The sequence below is a fragment of the Lichenostomus cassidix genome, chromosome 2 (assembly GCF_008360975.1).
Source record: "Lichenostomus cassidix isolate B80296 chromosome 2, HeHo_3.0, whole genome shotgun sequence".
Lineage (NCBI taxonomy): Eukaryota > Metazoa > Chordata > Aves > Passeriformes > Meliphagidae > Lichenostomus > Lichenostomus cassidix.
In genome coordinates, this window is record NC_139482.1 from 12,865,348 (window position 1) to 12,892,276 (window position 26,929).

General features: G+C 38.2%; 1 protein-coding gene across 7 annotated transcripts in view; it reads right to left on the minus strand.

Annotated features, from left to right (window-relative positions):
* Positions 1–295: 295 nt before the first annotated feature.
* The window catches only part of CREM (cAMP responsive element modulator), a 36,106-nt gene continuing 9,472 nt past the window's right edge, over positions 296–26,929 (minus strand). For 3 of the 7 annotated variants that reach the window (XM_085050345.1, XM_085050342.1, XM_085050344.1), the window contains 6 exons: positions 23,009–23,155; positions 18,143–18,234; positions 17,860–18,005; positions 11,495–11,638; positions 3,092–3,248; positions 793–1,410 (listed from right to left, as the gene is read on the minus strand). In XM_085050345.1, coding sequence (XP_084906471.1) covers positions 1,266–1,410; positions 3,092–3,248; positions 11,495–11,638; positions 17,860–18,005; positions 18,143–18,234; positions 23,009–23,155 — 831 coding nt within the window. In that variant the 3' untranslated portion in view covers positions 793–1,265. Of the gene's footprint in view, positions 1,411–3,091; positions 3,249–11,494; positions 11,639–17,859; positions 18,006–18,142; positions 18,235–23,008; positions 23,156–26,929 lie in introns of all 7 variants that reach the window. The other 4 variants (XM_085050343.1, XM_085050346.1, XM_085050349.1 and 1 more) reach the window with 4 other exon arrangements.

The following is a 26,929-nucleotide window of genomic DNA, read 5'->3' on the forward strand; positions in this document are numbered from 1 at the left end:
CCATCAATCTTCACTATAGGTAACTGTCCACAGGTGTACAGGATCTAGAACGTGAAGTATTCAGGATGAAAATTTAGATTTTGATATACAGACCTCCAATAAATCAAATATTCTGCAGACTACAGGAAATGTAAGTAAATAGCAGCCATATAACAGCTTCTTACAGGTATTTACAATATACTTAGCATCATGTCACGAGCTTAGGTGTGCTTTTTTCCCTTTGTCTTCTTTCAGATACTCATGGATTTTAAAGCATCTCAACCAGGTTTTTAAAGGAAATCAGACAATACACAGGTTAAACAACATGGTTCTATTAAAAACTATCTTTAACCATGGCACTCAGTGACAGCAATACAATACTTTTTTCCACAAAGCAACTAATATAAAAATATGCCATAAAATCATCTGTAGACTAGTATGCTAGTACATACATATAATCATAACATTCTTTTATAAACTCTTTCCTGAGATACCTTAGGTTGTTTGATTTTCTTGTATTTCTGGATGTATTATCTTTATGATTCATCTAAAACAATTGCAAAATATTTTAAATGTGCAGGACACTCAGTAACATGTAAAAAGTAGTATGTAAATACATGGCAAAGAAACAGCTCATAGAAATTATGCACTTTTTTACTTTGTTATATTCTTTAACGTTTGGCTCCTTGGGAGACAGAAGGATGGAGCATGAAAAACCTGAAATTGGAGCTATGAATTGACAAAAAGCAGGAAAGCATTCAGGAATGTTAGGAGTTGGAATATATTATAAATGACACAAAGAGAAAGCCGTAATTCTTGTTGGCTATGTATTGTCTTACAAAGCAACTGAACATATCTTAGTTCACAGTATAATAAATATTTTTACTAATCTGTTTTGGAAGAGCAAATGTCTTTTAGGGTTTCAAGCTCCTGTATAAGTTTCTTGTTCTGAACTTCTAGCACTGCAACACGACTCTCCAGACATTTTATGTATTCTTTCTTCCGACGTCGACATTCTTTAGCAGCTTCCCTGCAAAAAGCAGAAGTAAAAAGTGCAAACAAAAAAGCCATTTGCATGCCATTAGAAAGCTCAGCAGAGTATGGAGACTATGACAGAATTCCAAATTTTGGAATATCTCCCAAATCAGTCTGAAAACACTAAGCAAAACTGGGTTCCACAAGGGCCTCAAGTGTCTCTTTCTCAAGTTCATATGGCAATCTGTAGAATTGCTTCCTCTCATGCCTTGATTAAAGTTCATAATAAAGGAGGTCCAAATGAAAGACAGTTATTCTGCTTTATGACAATAAAGATCTTTGAGGGCCTTGAGTTCCTCAATGAGAGTCTTGTTTTGGTTTTCAAGCACAGCCACACGATTTTCAAGACATTTGACATATTCTTTCTTCTTTCTGCGACATTCTCTGGCAGCTTCCCTGGAACCAATACAAGGCAAATGACTACAGGAACAGCCACAATATGGCAAAGACTGGATAAATGCAATTACCTGCAATCCCTGCGGTTCCACAATAACAACAACAACCACCACCAACTGCTGGATTGCACAAACAGAACATCGGGTAACAGCCAAAAGCAGTAACATAGTTAAAATATAATCCAAAACAACTAGAATTTGAAACGCATTCAGCATCATCAAATACAAAGATGGAACCAATACACAAAAGAACTGAGAAAAACAGAGAGTAAATGATAATGTATTGACTTGAATTGTACTAAACATTAAGATGGAAAGCAGCATTTCTTCTTTGAGTCACTTTCTATTTTCTGTGTTCATCGGGAGCATTGTCTTCTGCCATCAAAATCTTAAAACCAAACCCAGAGAATTTACTTTCAAACAACACAAGTATAACGCTACTCTCTTCAGATAAAAAACTGGATGCCAAGCTTACACTAAGATAAAAACTTATAGCACGTTGTAACAATGTACAATAAAATTTAAGTCCAAACAAATACCATTTATTAGCATTTTAGAACTGGCTGCCTGAGCACATTTCAGCCACGAGAGTCTGTGGTTTTTGTTGCTGGCAAATGAAAGCCTGAAGCCATTCTCGTAGTTTCGCTCAGAAGTCTGTTATACTGGAGCTAAACACTTTGGGTAGTGTTTTCAGAAGCACGTGACTAAAGCATTCAATTCCAGAAGAAATATTAGAAGTACTGGGAGTCCTCCTTTACCACCTCAGAACATGATGAACTGTCAAACTGTGAGAGACTAACATTCCAGCAAGTTATGAGCTACAGCATAGGAACTAATTTTAAAACTGAAGAGAGAAGACACAAAAAGGAGGCACAACAATGCGGTGATCCTCATGAGTAATTTAAAATAAACGACAGGCATGAGAGCAAAGCAATACCATAAGACAAGTGGTTAAGCAGTGTATTAGAGATCTGCAGAGCAGACTATTTCTACTATTAATCTGCCAATGATAGAGGTGGCTACACAATTAAAAAAGACAGACTCCTCTAAGAATAGCAAGAAGAATGCACAGAGAAAGACTGACATTTACAACATTCAGTCAAGTCCATGACAACTAACTAAAAAATATACAGCCACTTCAGACAATACGTCCCACAAAATGACAGGGGCACTGCAAAGTATCTCATCCCAGTAGCCAGGTATTTAGGAAACTCTATAATTATCATTCCATCTCACAATAAGTCCTCTTCACAGCACCATTAATGGAGAGCTGCTAATGAGATCCTCTGATATTTTCCTAACCAATTCTTTGCTGTTTTAAAGATGTTTTAAAATGAAAAAGCCCCGACTGGTCATTTTACTGTCAGTAGTGGGAGAGGAGGGGAATTAATTCAATAAAAAGTGTAACTCTAGACCATCACTAAAATTATCTGATACTGATTTTGGCATTACTAATATTTTAAAACAAAAAATCCATGAGTATAATGTTAACTCTAACCTTCCAGAGTTAACAACCAATATTCTGTGCTAGAAGGACATGGGATGACTGACAAAGAATTTCCTGCCTTTCCTTCATAAATTACAGGCAGTGCTCATGACCTTAAGAAGAAAACTTCATTAACACGTTTGGGGGGAGTGGGGGAGGTTTGAAACAGTGACTATGAATTATTACATAGTCTTACCTATTTTTCAAAAGTCTCAGCTCTCTCTTGCGTGTTGCCTCTTCTGCCATTTGCTGAGGGCTATGCAAAGTCCCTGGCGAGGCTGCCATAACCACTCCCTGAGGTAAGGTAGTAGTGGGAGTTCGAATCTGGTAAGCTGGCATGTCTCCAGTGGCAGCTGTATAAAAGAAACATATTTTAAACTTTTTTGCTATAAAGAAGAATGCGTAAGTTTTCTCTCTGAAAGTAAGATTTCTGTCAATGAGTTATACACGATCCCAGATACATAAATTATTTCACAGGTCTATACTGACATAACTATATTTTTTATCTCAATAGAGATTATTTCCACACTGTAAAATATCTGAATTGCTCTATCATGTGGCCCGCTAGCTAGCCAGACTGAAAGCTTCCACATGGCTCTCTTCAGACAACATGGGGAAAGCTGTTTGAGAAACAGTTCAAGCATTCACACTTCCTCTTTGCACAATCACACAAAAAGAGGGTCCTGCTGTTGCAACCATTGAGGTTTATCTGCTACCCTGTTCTCCCTGTACAGGACTCAATTTGCTTTGAAAGACAACTTTCTCCTTCTTTGTGATAGCAACAGTACAAGCTTCACAGCCTGTCCCCCTCTTACAGCAGCAGTTTGCCAACCCTTGGATAACCAGTGAGTGCTGCTGTCGCTGCAATGAAAAGGAACAGACAAGTGCTCAGGATGTACAGGCATTTGCTCCCTGGGCAAGAGGACCACACATAGGATGCTGCAGCGTTTGCAAGCAAGAGGAGGCAGTGGCGGTTGCACAGGAAGGGGTGTAGCTGCACAGTAAATCAGAGGGCAAAAGTTCAGATTCAGCTCCTGAGCTTAGCAGTTTTGTGCTCTCCCCGAGCTAAATGCCGATCTGACGTGACTTGAAACCAACACCTTTCTGACAGTCCCACGTCATTTCTTTGTTTTGGACGTAATTGTCCCTACATAATGTACCTCAACTTAAAAACACCGGGGAAGTCTTAAGTACTGGTGTCTTGTCTGACAGAAAACAAAAGCAAACAAAAAATATATTCCTCTTTAAATTCTAAGCAAGTATTTACCTATTCCTTTCCATAAATATATTATGATAGAACAAAACCTCAAATTTTGTCATTAAAGCAACTGAATGTAGCTGATGTTTCCAAGGCTATTATGTTACATTTAGTTTACACTTTAATTCTTCAAAGCATTATTCAAATAATGGAAAAACATGTGTCACAGTTTAACCCCAGCCTGCAACTAAACAACACACAGCCACTTCTCCACTCCACCCACACCCCTTTCCCAGTAGGATGGGGTAAGAAAACTCATAGGTTGAGATGGGAACAGTTCGATAATGGAAATAAAACAAAATAATACATGTAATTAAAAGGAAAGTAATGAAAAGAAAGAGAAATAAAACCAAGAAAAACAACTGATGCAAGTTAAAAGCAATTGCTCACCACTCACCAACTGATGCCCAGCCTGTTCCTGAGCAAGTCTCCAGGCCAGCTTTCCCTACAGTTTATATGCTGAGCATGATGCCTAATGGTATGGAATATCCCTTTGACTAGCTGGGGTCAGCTGTTCTGGCTGTGATACCATCCCTCACAGCTCTGTGTGCACCCCCAGCCTACTCACTGGCAAAGGATGAGAAGCTGGAAAGTCCTTGACTTAGTGCAAGAACAACAACTAAACCATCAGTGTGCTATCAACATCTCTCTCATCCTAAATCCAAAACACAGCACTGTACCAGCTAACAGGAAGAAAACTAACTCTATCCCAGCCGAAACTAGAACAACTTGGAAAAATAAAATATAGACAGAACATCTTGGGGGGGCTGACAGGCAGAGAAGTTACGAAACACCAGTCAATTATAAGGGCAAATAATTAAACTTAATAAAAATATACTACTGTTCTTACTATATTAATGCAAGCGCTTTACTAATTAAAAACAAAAAAATACAATCGAGTTGTGTTTAGACCACAATTCCACAGCCGTGTCCTGAAATCATTATCAGCTTAAACCCTTTGCACCTCCCCCCCTCTCAGTCCTGTGGGTAAAAGTGTTTGTGGAATTACAAGATGAACTGGACCAGTGAACTGACCTGGATAATCCCCCGGGGATGTGGGAGGGAGGGAGAAATCAGCGCAGAACAGCCCTGTGAGCACTGACAGGCAGCTGCCATGAACACAGGGCTTGGTCATCTTGTACATCTACCAGGGAATTGCTTAACCCTTTAAGTTGTCCACATTTCTTAGCAGTCCCAGTCATGTCAATGGAATGATACTTCAGCTCACTATTTATAAAAATGGAATTTTAGCAACTCTTCAGGCTCACCTTTATGCTGGCCACATTACATACATCTTACAGACTACGGTAAGAACTACCTTTTTCTATCTCATCACTAGGTATTAGAGAGATGTTATCTTAGTTTGCCTTAGCTACAATGAATTAAAAATCCAAGCAAACCATTTTGTAGATCAAGTCATGGGGAAAGCTCCACGACCCAGATCACCTCAGCCTGGCAAGACCAACTACTTTGTTGTCTGTGTTTGATTTGCACTCAGACAGCAGCAAACAGGACTTACTGTGGCTGCTGTGAAGAGGACTCAGTGTGATCATGTACCTGCAACAAGACTTAACAAAAGCCAGTCCCTATCTCAGCTGGGATCAGCAAACACCACGGGTAAGCATTCTAGTCTAAGCAGGTCCCAGTAGTGGCAGTCTTTGCCTAACAGTTGTCTCACAAACCTGCCAGCACGGTAACACAGATAAAAAACCATTCTGGTGGTTCAGGCAAATCCAGCCACCACTGTTTATACACAAGAAAAAAACATAGCATAGCATTGACAAAGTATCTTTTAGCTGTGCAGTAATATGTTTTATGATGTATCATTGCAAAAAAATATTCCAAAGACTGAACAATGTTTTGTATATTATCTCAAGAAGTTACAATGCTACTGATTTCCCCAGAGAAAGACCTTTGGAAAGGTGGAACAGGCTTTAAATAGAGTGGGACAAACTTAATTTTTTTCAAGGTTATTTTAAGTCTAGTTATGTATCTCCATTACAGTGAAGCACACCTTCCATTTCAGCATCTGAGACAAAAGTCACACACACTTCATCCAGACTGACAAACTTCTGTGGCCATTTCTAATGACACTTCACAAAGGTTTAATGTAATTCCTAAGGTACCAGAAGTAGAACTGAGACTGTTAACAAAGCAATAAACCTGGAGTTGGTGCATTTCCCTAACACATTGCCCCAGGTAATATTTTTGTCTTTTTGTACTCCTTGAAATGCAAGGGAGTAAAAAGTCACTGAAAACCTTAATTCTTCAGTTGAGACTTCCATAAATAAAATTATTAACAGGAAGCCAAAAAACAACTAGTGAAAAATAACCAAACCACATTTTAAAAAATATAAATTAAAAAAGCAACCACCTCTTAGAAAAAGTAACTTGCTGAACACTAGAGAGCATCCCTGCACCCGAGTTCTTTCAGTGACAACCCAGGAGAAAAAACGCCTGATGTATTTGGATGTCTGTTCCCCCCTCTGTGAGTCATAATGGTGGGACTTGATTATCAAAGGGTTTTTAGCTTCACCTCTAAACTGGCTACACAAGGCATGAATCATTATCCCTTTGAGCATTAAAAACATCGACTAGGAGAAGATACTTATCTTTGGATTAATGAAACAATGTGCGCCAGCACTGAGCAGCAGCACGTAGGAGCCGGCAGGGAAGTAGTTAATGTTACCGAGCTGCCGGAGGCAATTGACGAGGCAGAAAGGAACTGACTAAATCGCAGCATGACTTGGAGCTGACGTCAATGTGTATCTTGTTTGGAGTTTAACTTTTCCAGTTCCCTACTGCAACACGATTCCAGGAAATCTAATGACGTCAGCCTTTTGAACTCAATTAGCTGAGGAACAGACCATTTTAACAGTGGAGGAGAAAACAAGCAGGCATTACAATACTTCAATTATTGCTCTCAAATTTGTTTCCATTCAGTGTTTTTTTAAATAATGGAAGCATAGGGTTGATTTACACTGCTGAAACAATTTCTTTACAGCTAGGCGTAAGCCCATAGCTATCAAATTTGTAGTGTTTAGTAACTCAATAAAAAAGGCAGCTGTCATTTTTACAAAACAAAATGCAATTATAAACATAGCAACATATATGACTATTGCCACAATAAAGAAAAAAGCAAAAGAAGAGTGCTGGGGTTTTTTTCAGCAAAATCCTGCATCAAATAATAAAGATTAGTTATCTGAATCAATCTGTGCAAGAACTCATGCACTAACAGTGATTTTTTTTTTTTTTCCTCAAATGAAACTGAAAAAATTGCCCTGAAATCCTACACTAAGTAGGTAGAATTAAAAGCTATTTGTATGGCTTTAGAGAGATGAAAGTTACAGCAACAGGTTCAAAAGAAAACATAATAAATACTAACTAAACACTGCACAGACATACAAAAATACCATGTCAAAGGCTAACAAAATTTTTACCTGTTTCATCTCCTGTTACAGCCATGATCAACTTCTGCACACACGATTCTGCTGTTCCTCTACCAGAGCTCAGCATGAACTGTTCCAAACTACCAAGCATGTGCAGGATTACAAGCAAGAGCACTGACATCACAATGACCTCACTTGCTTACCAGTGTCATTAATATGCTCCATCACTGGAACAGCTCACTGAAACTGCAGCCCAAAGAATTCCTTTTCCAGTAAACCTGATTTTTTTTTCCTCTTCCATACTGCTAAAATCCTAGCTTTGTTCTTTTTCCCTGAATTATTCATAAAGCTACAGAAAGCACTCACCAGAAAGCAGGCTGAAAATAAGAAAGACCTGAAAATTCACAGCATGACTGACAGAAATTAAAACATGGCTCTAGCATTCATGAATGAATCCAAATGATAAAGTTATGATTGGATAGAAAATAAGGAAATTTTAAACAGACATGCAGTTGTTTTCATTGGAACAGTTCCAGTAAAAGGCAGAGAACTCTGTTGGACAGACACACAAGACAGGAAAGCTTAATAAGCTGTAGGAATAGGTAAATGAAAAGCTAGAGCTCCTTGCTTTGCAGGGAAACCCACAACCCACTCATTTAATTTCAGTTAAAAGCTTCAGAAATTATTAAGGAACACTCTGACAAAGTAAGTCAGCCTAATGCTAGTGAATTCAGATGCTGTAATAGGCAGAACAGTAACGCTGGGTAAAGGCTACCTCTTCCCCCTTACCTCTTTTTTCAAAATATATCCAAGAGATCTTGTTGCCTTAGTTTTAAAATATAAATTTAAAAAAAAACCAACTCAGCTGTAAAAGAGTAACTCCTTATTTACATCAATTTAAATGAAATTTGTTTCAGACCAAGAGTCCAAGCACTGGTTTGTATGTAGGGCACAGCAAACTTCTAAGGTCTTTGTAATAAACAAATTCAGACTGGTAATTCATCAACTGTGAAACTGTGTTGGATGACAGCAGTGAAAGCACCAATGCAAAAACAGGAGTGTTCTGTAACTACAGGACCACTTCAGGATCATATGAACAGAAGATCAGAGCTAAAGCACACAAGAAATTCAAGCCACAGATTTCAAATATCACTAACAATATAATGAAAACACACATAGATCCCAAAGGAATGATTTTTTATACAGTTTTTCTACACTCATTTTCACTAATAGTCAAACACTTCCTCCTTCAGCTAGCAAAAAAATCCATAACCCTTAATGTATTAGGAAACCGTCCAGACACTAGAACTGCCTCTTTTGCCTACATTTGCCAACAAATGTAAACTTGTAACAAAAGCAATATGACTCAATTGGATCAACACCTTTGGTAGTTTTATCCTAACATTTTTCCCCACCACCAGTTATCAGAAAATACCAAGCACAGGATTTATGTGATCCTATCCATTATTACATGAAATTCATCAACAAATACTTAAGAAAAAAATATCAATACAAATGTTAGCTGAAAGATTCAGGAACAGAATCTAAAACAGATCTTTTCTGGTTTTGGATATTTGTTATTTTCTTTCCTTCTTCCATGATTAAGAAAAAAATTACATGCTGCCTATCTAAAATCATTATAAAACATATGTAAGTGGTCAGATTATTAAACAGCATATTCTTTCCTATATAATCTGTGCTATCACAGTATTAGGTGAACGGTCAACTACAAAGTGTACATAAGTGACAACTGTTCATAAACTATATTCCTATATACTTTTCAGCATAGGCAAGATGATCTGTAGTAAGAACATTTCAGACAATTGTATATTCAATTAATTCCATTGTCTACATCCTGATTAACTCAGGTTTGCTGACTACATACAATTGTATTAATGTAAACACCTTCAAGTGCTTTCACACTATTTTTATACACCTTTTTTTTAGTAAAGAGGTTTTGTTTTTTTAAAAGATTTTCCAGTATCAATAGCATGTGGCATATGTTGAAGCCTTTTATCTTCTCACCATCTCCATGGTTGTGCTCACTTACTGTTTGCTTTGTACTTTTCCCTGTATATGTTATGTAGCATTTTTCTTCTGTGTTAATAGCTATGAGGCTCACTAAAGCACTGGACTTTGAACCAAAGGAACAGAGAATTCCAGGAAATAAACTTCTCTGAACATGGACAGAGAACAAATCAATTTAGTTAAAAGTATCTAGATGCTTCCAGAAACATGATGTAGAAGGTACTCAGTAACGGTCCCTGAATCCATTTTGAAAATTTCCATCACAGACAAGACACTTAATGGGCAATTCCATCCTGTTGAGCCCATTGCTGAGACTGAGTAGCCCTGTCAGAGAACAGCTCTGTAATGGAGAGTCTGTAAAGGAAAGTCAGTCAAATGGAATTCCCAAGGACTGAAATGCTGCCAGATAAAATTCTCAAATGCTGTGCTTCTTCATAGACTTGGGAAGTTTTAGGAAGCAGCTGAGAAGTTATTCTTTCTTTTCCTGACCCCAAAGTTCAGAAGAATCAAAGCAACACCTATAAAATACTACAGTCAACCTTGGCAGAAGGAGAAGTTCTCTTATTTAAGGGATTTGAATGCACATGCATAGAAAATATGTTAAGACTCATATTCAGGAAAACATGCAGTACCAGACTGGGAAATTGGCCTGGGGGTCAGCCAAATTTGGGTCTTAAGGCTTTGTTAAGAATGTATTCATAATAACATTTAGGGAAGCTGTAACAATACTCTCTGCACAATAAAAACTAAGATTTGGCTAAAGTTTTTTCATCTTATAGTCTTAAAATTTCCTTGAAATCCTTCTGAAAAGTCTTGGGACAACAATGTATTTCAGCATTTAATCGATGACTCTCATCCACTCCATGAATATATATCTAAATCACAGAATCACCAGGTTGGAAGAGACCTTCAAGATCACCAAGTCCAACCTATGTCCCAACACCTCAACTAAACTAAACCATGGCACTGAGTGCCACATCCAATCTCTTTTTAAACACATCCAGGGATAGTGATTCCACCACCTCCCCGGGTAGATCATTCCAATATTTTATCACTCTTTCTGTAAAAAACTTTTTCCTAAAACCTTCCTAGCTCTTCTCAGGGCCTATTTCAGGTAGCTGTTTTGGCTTAAGAAAGCATTCATACAGCCCTCCCTCCCTACTTCTCTGTGTCAATAAAGTAATATTTTTTTTAAACTCTGTATACCTTCCATAGCTATTATTCAAGTGTCTACATAGAGAAGTATCTCTTCTATTTTCAAAGGTTTTCATCACATAACGCAAATCCTCTGACACAGTTAAGAATCCAAAACACCTTTGGTTGTCCCACTCCCTCAGCATTACCAAAAGGCTGGGAACAGTGGAAGGAAAAAAAATGTCCTGCATAAACTACAGTAAGGCTCTAGAAATCACTATTCACAGTTCAATTCACGGGTGCATTTCATAGGACCTTCACAGTGTTCTGTGAGAAAACTAGCTTCGGTAAAGGATCTGCTTTCTAGTAGCTGCAAGAGCTGTAAGTTACAAGGAAATTCTGCCCTAAACATATCCAAAATCTTCAGAAATTATGTTTTATTAATTGTTGAAAAAAACAAATTAGTTTCATATATTAAATGAAGTGTACCTTTAGCATCTCACTTCAATCCATAAGAGCACCTTTATTCCAATTAAACATGTGTCAAAAGCTGGACAAGAGATTCCAAAGCAGAAAGTGGTTTCATACTGCTATTTCATCCTTTTTAACCAAAAGTAGTAGCTGCCTTACTGAGCAGAAACCCTGAATCCCCTCCTGAGACAATCTTTCATCTTGCTGTGCATTAGTATTTTATTTAATAATGCAATAATATCACCACAAAATAAAAAACCTTTTAAGAAAAACTGTTTAATATGAAAAAACTAAAATTGAGTAGACTAATAAAATATACCTTGGACAACAACTTGGCTTCCAGGAACAAAAAACTGTTGTGTGCCATTGGACGACTGTGCTGCATATTGCACAATGGTAGCGCCTGGCTGAGGAGCTCCTGAATTCGTCACAGTCTGAATTGTACCACCTTGAGATATGGCAACTAAACAGAAAAAAAAAATTAAGATAAGTTAGGCAATAGAAAGACATAGCACATGCTAAAAAACATGAAATAAACATTGCCTTATAGGACTCCTCGTCCTCTCTTTGCTTAAAGATCAATTGTACGACTAAACTTAGGTAATATTAATACTGATTTCCACAAATATAAAGCCTGTTGTGTTGTATATACTACATGCATAACAGATAATAGGCAGTGTTTGACACATTTTATCTCTGTTTCCTGAAATATTAACACTACTAAAATAATTTAAATGTGAAAAAAATAGTAGCGCCCAGCCATATAAAAGAGTGTTGTTTTAAATACTAAAGTAAAAGCTATTTTTAAAAAAATTGAAAATAAAAGCTGTTTTTTGACTATTAAAAAACAAAAACCAGGACATCAAGGAAAAGAAAACTGACACTCACAATCCTCTCCTTAGTGTGTGAAAAAGTTTTGAAAAAGAACAAATATACTTTCCCCATTTAAAAAAATCACATTGCATTCCTTGACATAATCAAATATTTAGAAAAAAAGCAGTTCCCTAGAGACATTATTAATTGTACATTCTTTTTGAAACTAGCATTGCCTTTCTTAAACACAGAAATATCATAGAATCATAGAATGGCTTGATCAGAAGGGACCTTCAAGATCATCTAGTTTAACTCCCCTGCCATGGGCAGGAGCACGTTCCACAAGATCAGGGTGCTCAGCGCCTCCCCATCCAACCTGGCCTTGAACACTTCCTGGGATGTGGCATCCACAACTTCTCTGGGCAACCTGTTTCAGTGCCTCACCACCCTCAAAGTGAAGATTTCATCCTAATATCTAAACAGAGTCTATCCTCTCTGAAGCCATTGCTCCTCATCCTTCCTATCACTATGCTCCCTGATAGAGTCCCTCCCTCCCCATCTCTTCTGCAGGCCGTCTTTAAGCACTGGAAGGCCACTGAAAGGTTTCCCTAGAGCCTTCTTTTCTCCAGGCTTATCAATCCCAAACCTGTCAACCTGTCTTTATGGGGAAGGCCTCCAGCCCCTGATAATTTCCAGGGCCCTCCTCTGGATCTGTTCAAGCAGGTCCATGTCTGTCTTGTGCTGGGAACACAGAGCTGTACTCCAGGTGGGATCTCACCAGAGCACAGGGGCAGAATGCTGTCCGTTGATGTGCTGCTGCACACACTGCTTTGGATGCAGCCCAGAATCTGGTTGGCTTTCTGGGCTGCAAGCACACATTCAGTGTTCACACTCAGTGTTTTGTCCACGAGCACACGTCCTTTGCAGCAAAACTGCTCTCAATCCATTCACTGCCCAGCCTGTATTGCATTTAGGATTGCCATGACCCACACACAGAACCCTGAACTTGGCCTTAACATGAGGTTTGCATGGGTCCACCTCTCTACTCTGTCAAAGTACCTTTGGATGGGATCTCTTCCCTCTATTGAACTTTGAGTATCAACTGCATCATTTAGCCTGGTGCCATCTGCAAACCTTCTGAAGGTGCACTCAACCCACCTTCCATGTCTCCAACCAGCAAAGATACTAAGTAATTCTGGTCCCAAAACAGATCCCTGAAGGTCTCCACTCATCACTGGTCTTCACCCAAACATCAGGCTGTTGACTGGAACTCTTTGAGCTAATTCCTCATTCACCAAGTGATTCATCATCCAAAACTACATCTCCTATGTTAATTAAAACAATCCTGAAACTTTTAGCTGAGAACCCAATTTCCAAGGAGTAACAAATGCCTTTCTCCCCCAAAAAATATTTAAACTACAAAAATTGTGATTGTATTTAAAGTGAACTGAGATAAAACAAAAGTCAGACATAAAAAAAGATTCAGGCTTGCCAACTCCCCAAAATTCACTGTCATTACAGTATTTGATGCCATTCCTGAAGATTCAGCTCTGCTTATCTCAATACATGATTTGTTAGATACCTATGTGAATTTTAGAGATTGCTGATTTCAAATGTTCTGTTTTGACAACAGGAGGTTATCTCAAAAGCTTAACCTCAGATATAAACACTTAAAAGAGACTGAGATTGCCTAACTCCAACAGCTGAATTAGCTTCTTTTGGGGAAAACATGGAATTCCTCTCACACTGAATTAAGTTCAGTGCCCTATCTGCAAAACTGAAAGAGGGGTCAGCATGGACTTCCAGTCCTGCTCTTGGAATGAGGAATATGTAACACAGGAACTAGCTGGGTGCTGCACACAGGCTCCATAAGGCATTAAGGAAAAGAGGAAGAGTGTGGCAGAGTGTAGAGTGCAAGATGTTCCAGTCTGGCCTCCAAAGCAGAAAGTGCCCCATTTTTGGGCAGGACAAAAGAGAGAGAAGCACGTAAAGTAAAGCTCTGTATCCTCCACTCTTCACTCAGTCCAGGACAAGAGCAACAAGATTGGTCAACTCTACCTCCCAGAGAAGTTATGAAGAGCCAAATTCTGCCTCTCAGAGTTAGGACTAAGAATGGTACATCTACATCACCACAGAACCATACCACATAAACCCCACTCAGTTTGGCTTCCTAAGCCACATCAGTAAAACATCAGCACAGACTGATACAAAGCTCTTGGCTCCACAGTGAGTCTGGGTAAACAATTATGCTACAGCTATCCTGCAATTATTCATTCAGATCTCAATCCAGTACTTCATAAACAGGAGTGAATTAACTCCAGTAACTGCCTCCCTTACAGGACCAATTCCTGCCACATTCCCAGAACAACACACCATTCGTCCCCCCATTCTCTGTCCTGATCTCAACCACTGCACACACTTTGTTGTGCTGGAGCTCTACTGAAAACTGGGCCTTTTATGATGAGTACAGAACTTTCCTGGACAGTCCCTGTAGCTGAATGTCATGCAGGTGGATGTGAAAGCAAATGGCATCTTCTCTTCTAGCCAGGCATAAAGACAATACTAATATCACTCTCTGAATATGATCAACAGCTCTAATCCAGAAAAAAAACCACATCTTTTTCCTTCCAAAACTGGAAATGGAACTAAAGTTAGTCTTTCCCAAAAGACTTCTTAATTCTCCGATTGTTAAAGATCTGTTCTAACACAGCAAGCAACCCAAACAGATGGCAAAAGAACTAGCAATTTTCATTCCCCCTGCATCTTTTCATGCAGATCATCATGATATGCATAAATTGGCAGGGGGGTGGGGAGGTTGATTCACTCCAACTGAATGAACAACTCTTGCACATTAGACCATTACTGCAGATGAGGAACTAATAATTTCTTTTCAGTATTAAATAACCAACATGACAAAACTACAGACAACAGAGTAGGTGTGTAGTCAGATGAGGCTACAAGGCTTCTACACAAGATGGCAAAACTACCCATTTCCCTGACAGAAAGATCACACATATGCTGATGGAGGTAGTTGGCAAAAACATTTTATCTGGTCATGTCAGACTGTCTGCTTCCATAAGCCAAAGCCAAGAAGCTCTGAGGAAAAAGATATTTGGAAACCATGGCAACATACCATTTTGGCTGGTGAAAAGTAAGTAGAGAACACTGCTGCTAATAGAAAAAAAAGACATTTGTTTTCCAGAAAACTTTACTTACCAAGTTCTTCCAAAACTAGTCATCCCAGATATTCAGACATAAACACACAGCCAAAATTATATTTTCAACTAATATAAAAATAAAAACTGCCTTTCCTTTGCAGGAATAGAGAGAGCAATAGAGAAAAAAAGGAACCAGCAAATGTACTAACATCTCTTTTAAACCAGGGCACAGTACAGATGGCCACAGTGACTCTGCAAGACCAGTTCTTCATTGCCACAGGTACTGCACAAGCTTAATGCATAAACTGCTGGGTGTCTGCACAAGACAACCTGTGCAGCCAATGCTGGCCAGGGAGAGAGGAGTCCTCAGGCACAACAATGATAGGCAGAAGTACTGTTGATAGGCAGAGCTATCAACAGGAGACTTAAAGATGGAGGCAGTACAGGTAGTGACCCTGTGCTTCATGCCCAGTTTAAAAACACTGGAGTTGCTGCATTCCCGTAGCATTCCTGGTTTTAGCTAACAGCAGTTGCTGAGGATCACAGGCAGCCAACAGGATGGCTCAGAAATGCTTCAGTTCTGTGCTTCGTACATGGGAAGACTAGGGGTCAACAGTCAAGCTCTCCTTAGTAAACTCCAAATTAAGACCCTCTTTACTACAAGGAAATGACCATCCTTGCTACCATGCAGTACCACTTTTTCCTAACCAGAATTACAATATACAGACTTTGCTGAAGCAAAAGGTATTTCAACTTCCAGAGGTGAACTTAAAAAAGAAATCAGATTAATGAACTAATATATTGGCTAAGAAAAACTACTTCCAAGAAGAAAAAGCTCTCAAAAGAAAGTTTTTAAGTCAAAACCAAGAGAGTACCTGAAGGCTGACACTGCATCTTGAAGCAATGCCCCATTATGATGAAAACCTGAATTGTACAGCACAGGTTTTAGGCTACAACTATAACTTACTCAAAGAAAAAACAGCAAAGAACAAAAATCTCCCAAGCTTGGCTTATAGCCAAGTTCAAATTAAGACACAGGTGATTTAATTAATTCTTGTGGATTCTGTTCTCACATTATTGGTGATGCTCTCTGTTGCTTAATTTTCAGAAGTATATGTCTGACTGAACAAGAAAGCAAAACCTTTGACTTTTGTTATTCATTTAAACATTTCCCTGTCACTACTCTTTACAGGTGTGGTCAAATGAAAATGTTCTCTCCTAAGAATCACCTCCTGCAAGACATTCCATTCAAAGTACAAGTCTGGTTTCCCAGAGGAAACAACAATTAAGAGACCTAAACTCCAACATTTCTTAGAAATCCTGTAGGTTTGCAGGCTCACATAAGTAATACACAGACATTACAGCACTTCTTTTTAAGCCTTGAAATGGCAAATATATATTCTTAATTAAAACTTAATTAAGCAAAATCAAAAGAAAAAATCAAAAATTGAAGAAAAATATTTTTGTTTTTCTTAGAATACAAGAATACATGAATACATGCCAGATTTAATACTGGATAGATGTAATTTAGGATGACCATGTTCTTTTCCACAGAAAGAACACTTCAGATGTTGGACATCACACAGGAAACATTTATTTATGTCTATAGCTTACAGAAAGGGAAAGAGAAGCAGCCTAGGGGCACAAGCAAAATTACTTTCTATGCTGAAAGAATAGATACTACAGGCAAATTCTATCTCCTCACTGTTAATAATTAGTTTAGTTGCATAAATTAAAAATAACTGAAGAATTCTAAGGGTGAGTAGAATACAAGTAGAGAGCCATTCTATCCTCCTCTATATACCACTGTAATGTTTTAATAGACTTCTCTGTTTCCTCATTTCAGGAAAAAAAACTCCACATTTCTTATGCCATCTTCCTGTCATTACATCAAAGGAAAAATATCTGCAATTTAGTGTGCCTAATTATGAAAAGACATGAAAAAACCCTACAAAGTGTAGGAGTGAAGCTTTATGAAATACATAATTTAAAAAATAGTTATTATAAAGTTATCCCTTAGATGATATCTGATTATGTCCAAAGAAGCCATAGAGTGCAAGTTACGCAACACTTCTACCACAAATACAGGAATAAAAGTATCCAAAAGCAAATCTATAGAACAGAACTGAGAATGTGACTTGTAACTTGCATTTGGATAAGTATCAAATGTTGGAAACCATGATTTAGGTTAATTCTGCAGTAAAAATGTAGATACTTAAAAACTGGAAACAGACATGGTTCTTTTAAGAAAGAAAATTAGAAGTTAACAAGTAATTTCATACTCTAACCTTACACTTCAAAAAACTCTACCTGCCATTTCATATAACAATTAGCACTAATACATAGCAAATCACAAGAATTTGAAACTGCAATGATTTGGATCATTAAACATTCACATAAAAGCATAGAAGCTTTAGAAGAACTAAATCTAGCAGCCAACAAATACTACAAGAGATTAAAAGTCTATCATACCCATGTTAGAAAAAATTAATAGTAATTACTTAGAAACACAGAATCTTTTCTTCTTCATCAAAATACTACACCCCTACTGCATTAATGTGTTGGTTTGCTTGGCCTGGATTTTGCTAGTGGGGGGGGAGGGGCCACAAAGATGACTCCTGTGTGAAGGTTCTAGAATTTAGTTATGTAACTCCTAGAAACAAGTTGTGCTATGTATGCTGTGCATCATCACATAGTACATTTGCAAACATACGGTATTGCCCCGTGTTAGTATGATACAGGCTGGTTGGCATGGCCATTGCAGAAATACCAGAAGGCGTTCTTTCATCTTCTGACTTCTCTTCTTCTTCAATCTTCGCTACTGCAGGAGCATCTGATGAGAGTTCATTCAAAATTTTTCTAAAAAAAGAATGTAAGTTATGTACTTGAAAATCCATACCCACAAGAAAATCAAAAAACTGACTTTTATCAGACAGTTTTGCTGTAACAAGTAAGTTGCCTTTAAAACCAGCAAAACCAAAATTAAAAGTCCTTACCGGTATGAAGGCCTTCTTGAAAGTATTTCCCTACGTTTTTGAGAATCAGTTATCACTTCTGATTGTGCAGCTTCATTTGCAGTCGATGCTACCTGTAATAGCAAAGTTCCTGAAATTCGTAACTTCATTAAAAAAAAAAAATAGCAGCAGAATAAAATATTTTTTAAAATTCCTTCCATGTTCGCATATGGGAAGTTTGTTGACTTATTTATCATTAATCACGTGATTTTGGACTTCTTTTTCCAAAGTAAATCACAAATTATGAGGTTAGCCTGACACAGCCACTTAGATAGCATCTTCCATTTGAAAAAAGAAAAAAGTCAAAATAATCCAGGTTCATTTTTTGTGAATGACACTTAGAAAAGTATTGAAAACAGATTTCTTTAAATATAAAAGTATTATACAATTTAATTAGCTCTTAAATACTGCACTAATGTGCCTTAAGTAATACTATGCAATACAAAAGTCTCTTCACACCACACTAAAGCTATTCAGAAAATAACTTTATTTAAATATACACATTTATTACACTTACTAACACATTCATAAATACAAAGACATTACTTAGCAATGCTGTATGAGTTTTGGAAATGCCTGAAAAGTCCAGTGTCTCATTTTCTCAGACCTTTAGTATTAGTATTTTCATATATTCTCCTCTTAAAATTACCCAAGACAACATTAAGGCCTAGGGCTGAATCACAGTCCTGACCAGCAACTATCTTACTACACAGAACTGAAAGTCATTATTTAACAATCAAAACACATTACTTTCTTGTAATGTTTTAACAACTCTGAACTACTGCTGTGTTAAGATTTCCAAATTGAAACAGGGTGAAAATCTTTTCACATGAAGACAGACCAGACTGCAGTTTCAGACTAAGCACTTTGTTAAACTAACACTGAACAAACAAGATGTAAGTGACTGGAAGGCTTCAAGTGTTTGACCAGGCTGCAGTGGAAGCTCAGGGAAGACAAGAAAGAGCTCTAGAGTTAATGCATCTGCCAGTTCTCAGTGTTAGGTACAAGAAACAAAACCTGCCTGACCTCAATAGAAAATGACTGTCTGAAAGGTTCTGGAAATGTGTAGGCCTGGGTCACCTCAACTCAAACCTGTAGAACCACACCTTGAAAGAACTGCAGGTTATTGCAGAACAAAATTGTCTCTTCATTTGCTTATTTTATTACATTCCACTTCTGTGTAAAAATATTTAATGTAGCCTCATTTTACAGGGTAATATGCAGCAAACATCATTAGGATTCTCCATCTGCCAGCTTGGTGAGAGGTACTTCTGCTTGTGTATAGACGTATAGCACCAAACCAGACATCAGAGCTGACTGCAGATATATAGGTGCTTCAGGAAGTTTGTATTCCTCCTTTTGCAGGATGGACCAATGCTGAGCAGCAGAGAGAGATCCTGAAAGACATTTCCCTCCCAATGCACCTTCCGCAATCTGCTCATGGATCAACCTCTAAGGTAGGATTGCACAGCCAAGAGCCTGGGCATCCTAACTCAAAACAGAATTTTCATTCTGCTGGGGAGTGGAGGGTAATAAACAATCTATTTGTCCCAGCACTAATAGCCCACAAACAAGACCTTAGTTGCCTTTACACCTTCAGATTACCCTAAAAGCTAACAATAACCCCCCCCCCCCACCCAGTTTGTGAAGACGGCTGAAGAAGTTGGAAACAGTCATACTTCAGGAAGAAGGCAAGGAAATTACAAGATGGTTTAAGCATTTTAATGAGTGTGCTGGTTTTGCACAGCCTTGTTTTTGGTAGCAGAGGGGCCACAGAGGTGGCTTCTGTGAGAAGCTGCTAGAAGCTTCCACCATGTCTGGCAGAGCCAATCCCTGATGGCTCTGAGGATGGACATGCTGCTGGCCAAGGCTGGGCCAATTAGAGCTGGTGGTAACATATGTAAGAAGACATCAAAACAAAGGCTGGGGGCACATTTTCAATTCTAGCCAGAAAAGAGGAAGAGGTGAGAAGATGTGAGAAACAACATGAGGACACCAAGGTCAGTGAAGAAGGCAGGGGAGGAGGTGCTCCAGCCACCAGAGCTGAGATTCCTCTGCAGACTGTGATGAGACCATGGTGAGCAGCTGTGCCCCTGCAGCGCATGGGGATCCACAGGGGATGCAGAGATCCACCTGCAGCCCATGGAGCAGGTGGATGCCTGGAGGAGGCAGTGGTCCTGTGGGAGACCCGTGAAGAGAGAGGCCTTGCTCCCAGGTTGGAGCAGCCTGTCCTTGGAGGACTACACAATGTGGACGAGTGGCCCAGGCCGCAGCAGTTTTGGGAGGACTGCTGCTCGTGAGATTGGAACATGTCAGAGAAGTTCACGGAGAACTCTCTCCTGTGGGAGGGAACCCATGGTGTAGCAGGAGAAGGATTCCTCTCCCTGCAGAGCCCAGGGAAATCTTGGGTGTCAAGCTGACCAAAACCCCCAACCCTCTGTCTCCTTGCGCTGTTGGTAGAAAGGAGGGAGGGGTTGGGGGGAAAAAGTGATTTTTAAGGGCTTATTTTACTTCTCATTATACTGCTCTCATTCTGTTAGTAATAAATTCACTTTACATCTTTAAGCTGGGCCTGTTTTGCCCTTGGAGCGTTTTCTTCCAGTCTTTATCTCAACTCATGAACCTTTTGTTACATTTTCTCTCCTCTGCCCAGCTGTAGCAGGGGAGGGTGAGTGAACAGCTTTCAAGGGTGCCTGGCATTTGGTCAGCATCAAACCAAGCCAATGTGGAAATTTTCTGCAAGAAATTTCAAAATTTTTAATTTTCATCATGACAGAGAGAAATTAACACTTCAAATCACTCTAATGGCAAACAACCATGTCCACATAGCTAACGAACAGAAACCATTGTAATTTTTCCCTGGACATTGTTTAGATTTCGACTTTACCTATTTTAACTTCATCTGCATTTGAACAAATTTAACTTCAAACTCACGCTAATCTTTCCAAGACCTGATACACTACAGGGGGGAGCAAGGAATAAGTCAAATAACAATCTGAATTTTAGATCTTCCTACAAATAAAACAATATTTAGCAAAACAATAAGGAATCCTATAAAGAAAAATGTATTTTTTATCTAAAAAGCAACAGGATTATGACAAAAACTTGAGTATTTTCCAGCTGAAAATGGCAGATGTTGGAGGAAAGGTCATGCAAACTTCAACATCAACCTTCAGCACACTTTTTTTCTTTTTTAAACTGACACATTTTCCCAAGTTCCCCACTGTCTGGCAGAGACAAGGTAGCAACTTAAAGCCAAGTGATCCTGAGGAAATGCCAGGTGGCAGGATACAGTACTGAAGAGGATCACAGAAGGGCTGAACACCCTCTGTAACGGAGTCTTTTACAGCATCTTCAAGCCCTTCTTATCCAGATGAAACCAAAGCAAAAACCTGGAACTAACTAGTCACTATTAATTGGGACAAAACTTTCCTGTTTCTACTCCTCTAGGAAAGGGAGGACAGCCAGAGTTTACTCAATACAATAAATAGTTGACTTCCAGTCCCCTAAGATGACATAGCAGCAGTTGGCAAGAGATTTCTGAGAAATTTCTCCTTCTGAGCTTTGAAAAAATTCCTCTATCTTTGCATGTATGTCCTGACCACACCAACATAAAGAAAAGCAGTGACAGAAACTGGGAATTACTAATGTGCTTATTGAATAAAGGTTATTCAGGAAAATTACAATTAGAAAGAATTCTAATTTTAAAAAAGTATTTACTTTGAATACTGTGTTCTGACTTCAAGTTTGACCAAGTATTGACATCTACTGCACCTCTTTCAATAGTGATCTAGGATTTCAAAACCTTGAGGTCCCATCATCTACACCTAATGCTCAAAAATAAAATATTCATTAACTGATCAGGGTTTCATTATATTTCTCTAATATAAATCATACTTATGTATGTCTTTTTTATTTATTGTACTTCAAAGTTACTAAGAAGCCTCTAACATTAAAGATGGCTTCTCAAGAAGACCAACAATGCATGGCTCTTCCCTAACATGTTGCAATGGCCACAGGTAGAACCCTTCCTACATAATAGGTACATCACCTCTCTTATCAGAAATATCAATTCTGTCTGCAAAAAGCAATTCAGTTGACATTTCCCAAACATATTTTAATAAAACTAGAGCAGAGGCCTTCCTAGCTACAAGAAAAACACCAATGGGAGGCCAAGCAATTTTCAAAACTCTACAAATTCATTCTCCCTTGCATTTTTCACTATTTAAAAACACTGAAAAGTCTTACACATCTTACACTGATCCCCGTTTTCTCGTTCCAGCGACTTTGAACGTGAACATTTGGCACATAAATGTTTGAGACTGCCGTATTTTTGGTACCTACATACCCTCATCGACAAAAAGCAATACCAGGTGCTCTAACAGAGTTTGACAGGGCCTAAAAACAAGGGACCACTTGATATAATATGCTTACTTTTACTACATCCAGACCCCCTCCAATAATAAAATAGGAGATACTTGAAAATTTTTGAGTTCATAGTCTCATTAAAAACATTATGTGCATAGAATTCAATGAAATGGAAAAACTGCAGGATACACTGAAGTAAGGCCAGGTTGTGACACAAATTTGCTGTTGCGTAAGTTCAGACACAGGTTCCAAGACAATTTCTCCTAAGATAAACAGGAAGCATTAAGGAATTGCTACACAATGCTTGTAGAGCTGCTCCTGGTTGGATGTTTGCCATCCTTCCCCCCGCTGTTTCCTGTGCCATATGAGTAAATCTTGCAGCACTGGTTGGAATGAAGAGAAACTTCAAATGAAGATGGGTTGGGAAAAGAGTTATGAGGTACCAAATATTCATGAAAATGTAACAATAAAAAAGCTAACCTGAACAGCTTGCATATGTGGTGACTGAATGACTGAGGGCTGTGTGGCTTGAATGACACCCTGGACATGAACACTTTGACCAGAAGGCAACTGCACTAGAGTTACAGCTGGAGATCCTCTTCCAGCACTGGAAGCAGCTACAGAAACCTGCAAAAATTACAATCATCATGTTTAAGTAAGATGCCTTAAGATTTCAGGAAATGCTTTTAGAAGTAATACGAAAACAAACTGATTTTGTTGCCACATCTGAAATAGCTTAGATTTTTATAATTATCACACACAAAAATAAACTAGTTTTACTAGTAAAAGTTTGGCATGTACCTTTCCAAATGACATGGAAAGCTTAAAACTGTACCCTAACAAACTGCAATTCTTTCTTTTTCTTTTTTCCCTCCAGAGACTGTATTTTCTTTTCAATTAAAAAAAACCCCAACCCTAGGCCATCACACACCAAATCTGTTGCTAGCATGAAGGTGAGGAAGAACCTCAGGAAAGGTAACAAAACCCATGCATATTTACTGGTGTGGAATGTTGCACATGTGCTGCAAGAACATAACAGGCAGAATGTTCTTAGGAAAAAAAAAATTTTGAGCTGCTTTAGTTTTGCTTTGCTTGTTAGGTAAGAAGTTATGGTTTTCATATGGATGTCTCAAGAGACCTGAGAATTCTTTAGAGCAAAAAACCGCCCTGTTAAATAAAGCCATACAAGGATTTGTAAATTGATTTAATGTAAATTGATTTAATAGGATTCTTGCTATATATACCAAGAAAAAGAGAGTTGGAGTGTATCAGTGCTTCAAAACACCAACAAAAATAAAGAACAGCTGAATCTTCTTTAAGCCTTGCCTAGCTGTAGAACAGCTTTCCTCAGCCTGTGGCTCTCAACCCTCAGGGCTGAGGACCAATGGGTTAAGAAACAGTTCAACACCTATGGGGTAAGAAATAGTTCAATATTTCTGCTGTTACTGTTAAATCTATTAACAGAAACAAATACTGATGCAAAGGGAAAACACTATGATTGATCTCAAATCGTGTGATGAAACATCTCTAAACTCTCAAAAAAAGGAAGACGATGACAGACAAACAATATCATAAAAATAAGTACTGCTTTTCAATTAACTGCATTGAAAAGTCTTATTTCTGTATTCCACACATTCAACAATAAACTTGGACTCAAATATAAAATTCTGGTATAATTCCTTTCTTAGCTTTGTTCTCAGCTCCAAAGGTGTCTGGTATGAACACTAAACAAAAAAATCACAGAGAGAAGCAACACATGCTGAAAAATGCTGAATATTTAAAAAAAAAAAAAAAAAAAGAAACTTTTATAATTTTTCTGTTTTGACACTGAAGTGGTTTTTTAATTCCAAATATGAAAGCAGTTTTCATTCCTGATTCATAAGATATTGCTTGTCTAGGAAACAATCCCTTCTTGAAGCAAGTGAAAAATTTTAGCTACTATTATGATGCACTACTATCAAAAAGACGTAATGTTGGTGCAAATTACCTTGAAGAAACAATGTTTCTAGGAAACAAAGACAGGATCTTGTCAGCATTCACTATGCAATTGTTCAATGTTATAGGAAATTGAACTGCCTTTCAGAAAAGAGAACAATTGAGGGCATTTTTAATCCTGAAATGGATTCCTTAAATCATCCCTTAAATGGCATGAAATGGCAACAGGGAAATAGGATATAAAAACCTTCTTCCCCAACTATTCAACAAATATTAATGTTACAAGAAATTTATCGGAAATAGATATTTGAGATTAAGCTCTAGAAAGTATCGAAGATCTGAAAAGTATGATCTGTTTTGTAGCAAAGCTGACATCCTAAACCCCAGCTTCAAGGAGAGAGCACAGAGCAGTCTAAACATTTATAAAGCATGCTAACTTTTCAAAACATTAGAAAGGCAATTCCACCAAACCTTTCCATTTACTGCTCCCTTTGTGAGAATTGCAATTTGATACAATACTCAGTGGGTCAGAAAGAACATTCTGAGTACAACAGACATAGAACAGTACAAGGTGAACAGTTTAAGAGTTTCTTTTTGGTACACAATGAGTCAGTCACACATAATCAGGAAATAATCCAGTAGTCCAGATTAAGAAGCTAGCTTCATTTTAAAGCTCCTTATTCAGTATAACCACATAAAGAAAAAAAAAAAAAGAAACAAATAAGTTTACAATATAACAGAAGAAATTGTTTTGTTCCCATTAATTCTGATAAGAGACTAAATGAAGGGGGGGGAAAGTGCTAAGGGAAGAGGAGATGGTAGTATTACAAAATTTTCAAGCTTCATATTCCTCATCACTTTTGTAAATATTAGAAATTCTTACTAGAATTTTGATTCAGATTTCCCTTTTCAGTTTTCAAGCTGAATATTCCTATGTTAACTGAAATACTAGAACCTTTTGATGCTATCATGTGTAAATGCTGGCTGAAACAGACTTGGCAAAAAAAATTTCTTTCTGGCATCAGTGATGAGCAATGCTACCTTTATCATCATTACTTCAAGGGCTGTCTGGCATGAAAAACAATCCACAGAAGCAACTGAAAACAATCCATGAGAGCAACTCAGGAACACAGAGGCTGAGAAGAAGCTTAACACATTCTATGTGTTCTATGGTCCTAAGCATGCAGCAGTCATGTCCAATAGCTTCAACAAATACCAACCATGCAATCTATAACAGCAGAATGGTCCCATATTTCAGGTATTTGGAAATGTAAGTGCTCCCTCTTCTATGTGGGGAGAGAAAAGTAGCGAGCAAGAAAGATCATGTACTACCCTCATACTGATGCACACATCCTTGCAGAGAAAGAGGCTACCCATCATTTATCTAACTTCAAGATACGTAGTGCATCTGAAGAGTTATCCTGGGGATCCTGTGAATGTCAGATATCCTTTCCCTGCTAAGTACTTGAGAGGTTATATTCACATTCAACCCCTCATACCTTCAACACTGCAAAATGAAGAATGCAGTACATGGGCCCATCTGATTTCTGCTCCTGCTGTAGAATCTAAATACTACCAGGACTCTAGAAGTAAACTGAAAAGTAATTCTGGAAAAGGAAAAGTCAAGGCAAATTCTCCCTAGATTCACCTAACAAAAGAACATAGGGCTTGCCACACTCGGGTACTGAATAGCCTCTACGAGGAAAAGCTGGGAGACAGGTGTTTTGATCAATTCCAAAGCCAGTGCCAAAACAGAAGCACCTGCTTTTAAGGAAAATAATGTTAGGCTGATTCCAGATGTTTGATGACAGCATACACTTTGAGGAAGCACAAAAAGGCGACAAAGCTGCACATTTATAATCCTCGAACATCAACATTGCTAAATGGCCAGGACTTGCATTTGGCACACTGGTTTTAGAGATGTATTTAAAAAGGCCTAGCAAACTCCTATAGGCCTCAATCTGTAGGGAGCAAGATTTAACACAGTTTGATGTCAAGAGACCACAAGGACACCCCCCTGAAGTGCTAAACTTGAGCAGTCCCAGCTTGCAATGGCTATGAACTCCAGGCTCTGAAAATCTCTCTGTGCTGTGTGACAGCAGTTCTCACATTGTAAATCCTGACCTGTGTCTAATTCAGGGCCAGCACTGAGAGATCAACAGATGGTATCTCAGACAAGGACAGCAGACAGCTCTACTGACAGACAACACCACAAAGTTAACAAAACAAAAAGAATAAAAGAGGAACCCATCAAGATGCAAGATTAGGAAAAAAAAGAAAACACAACTGAAAGTATTTTTGTCAAATCCAAGAAAGATTTAAGTACATTGATCTCACATTTTTATAGCTATATTTAGTATAGCTGAGCATAGAGCAACACAGAATGCAGTATGGCTTCTAGAAATGCTGCAAAAGGAACATCTAATTTCTCTTTGAATAGCACTGCAGATCCAACTGCTCCAAGAT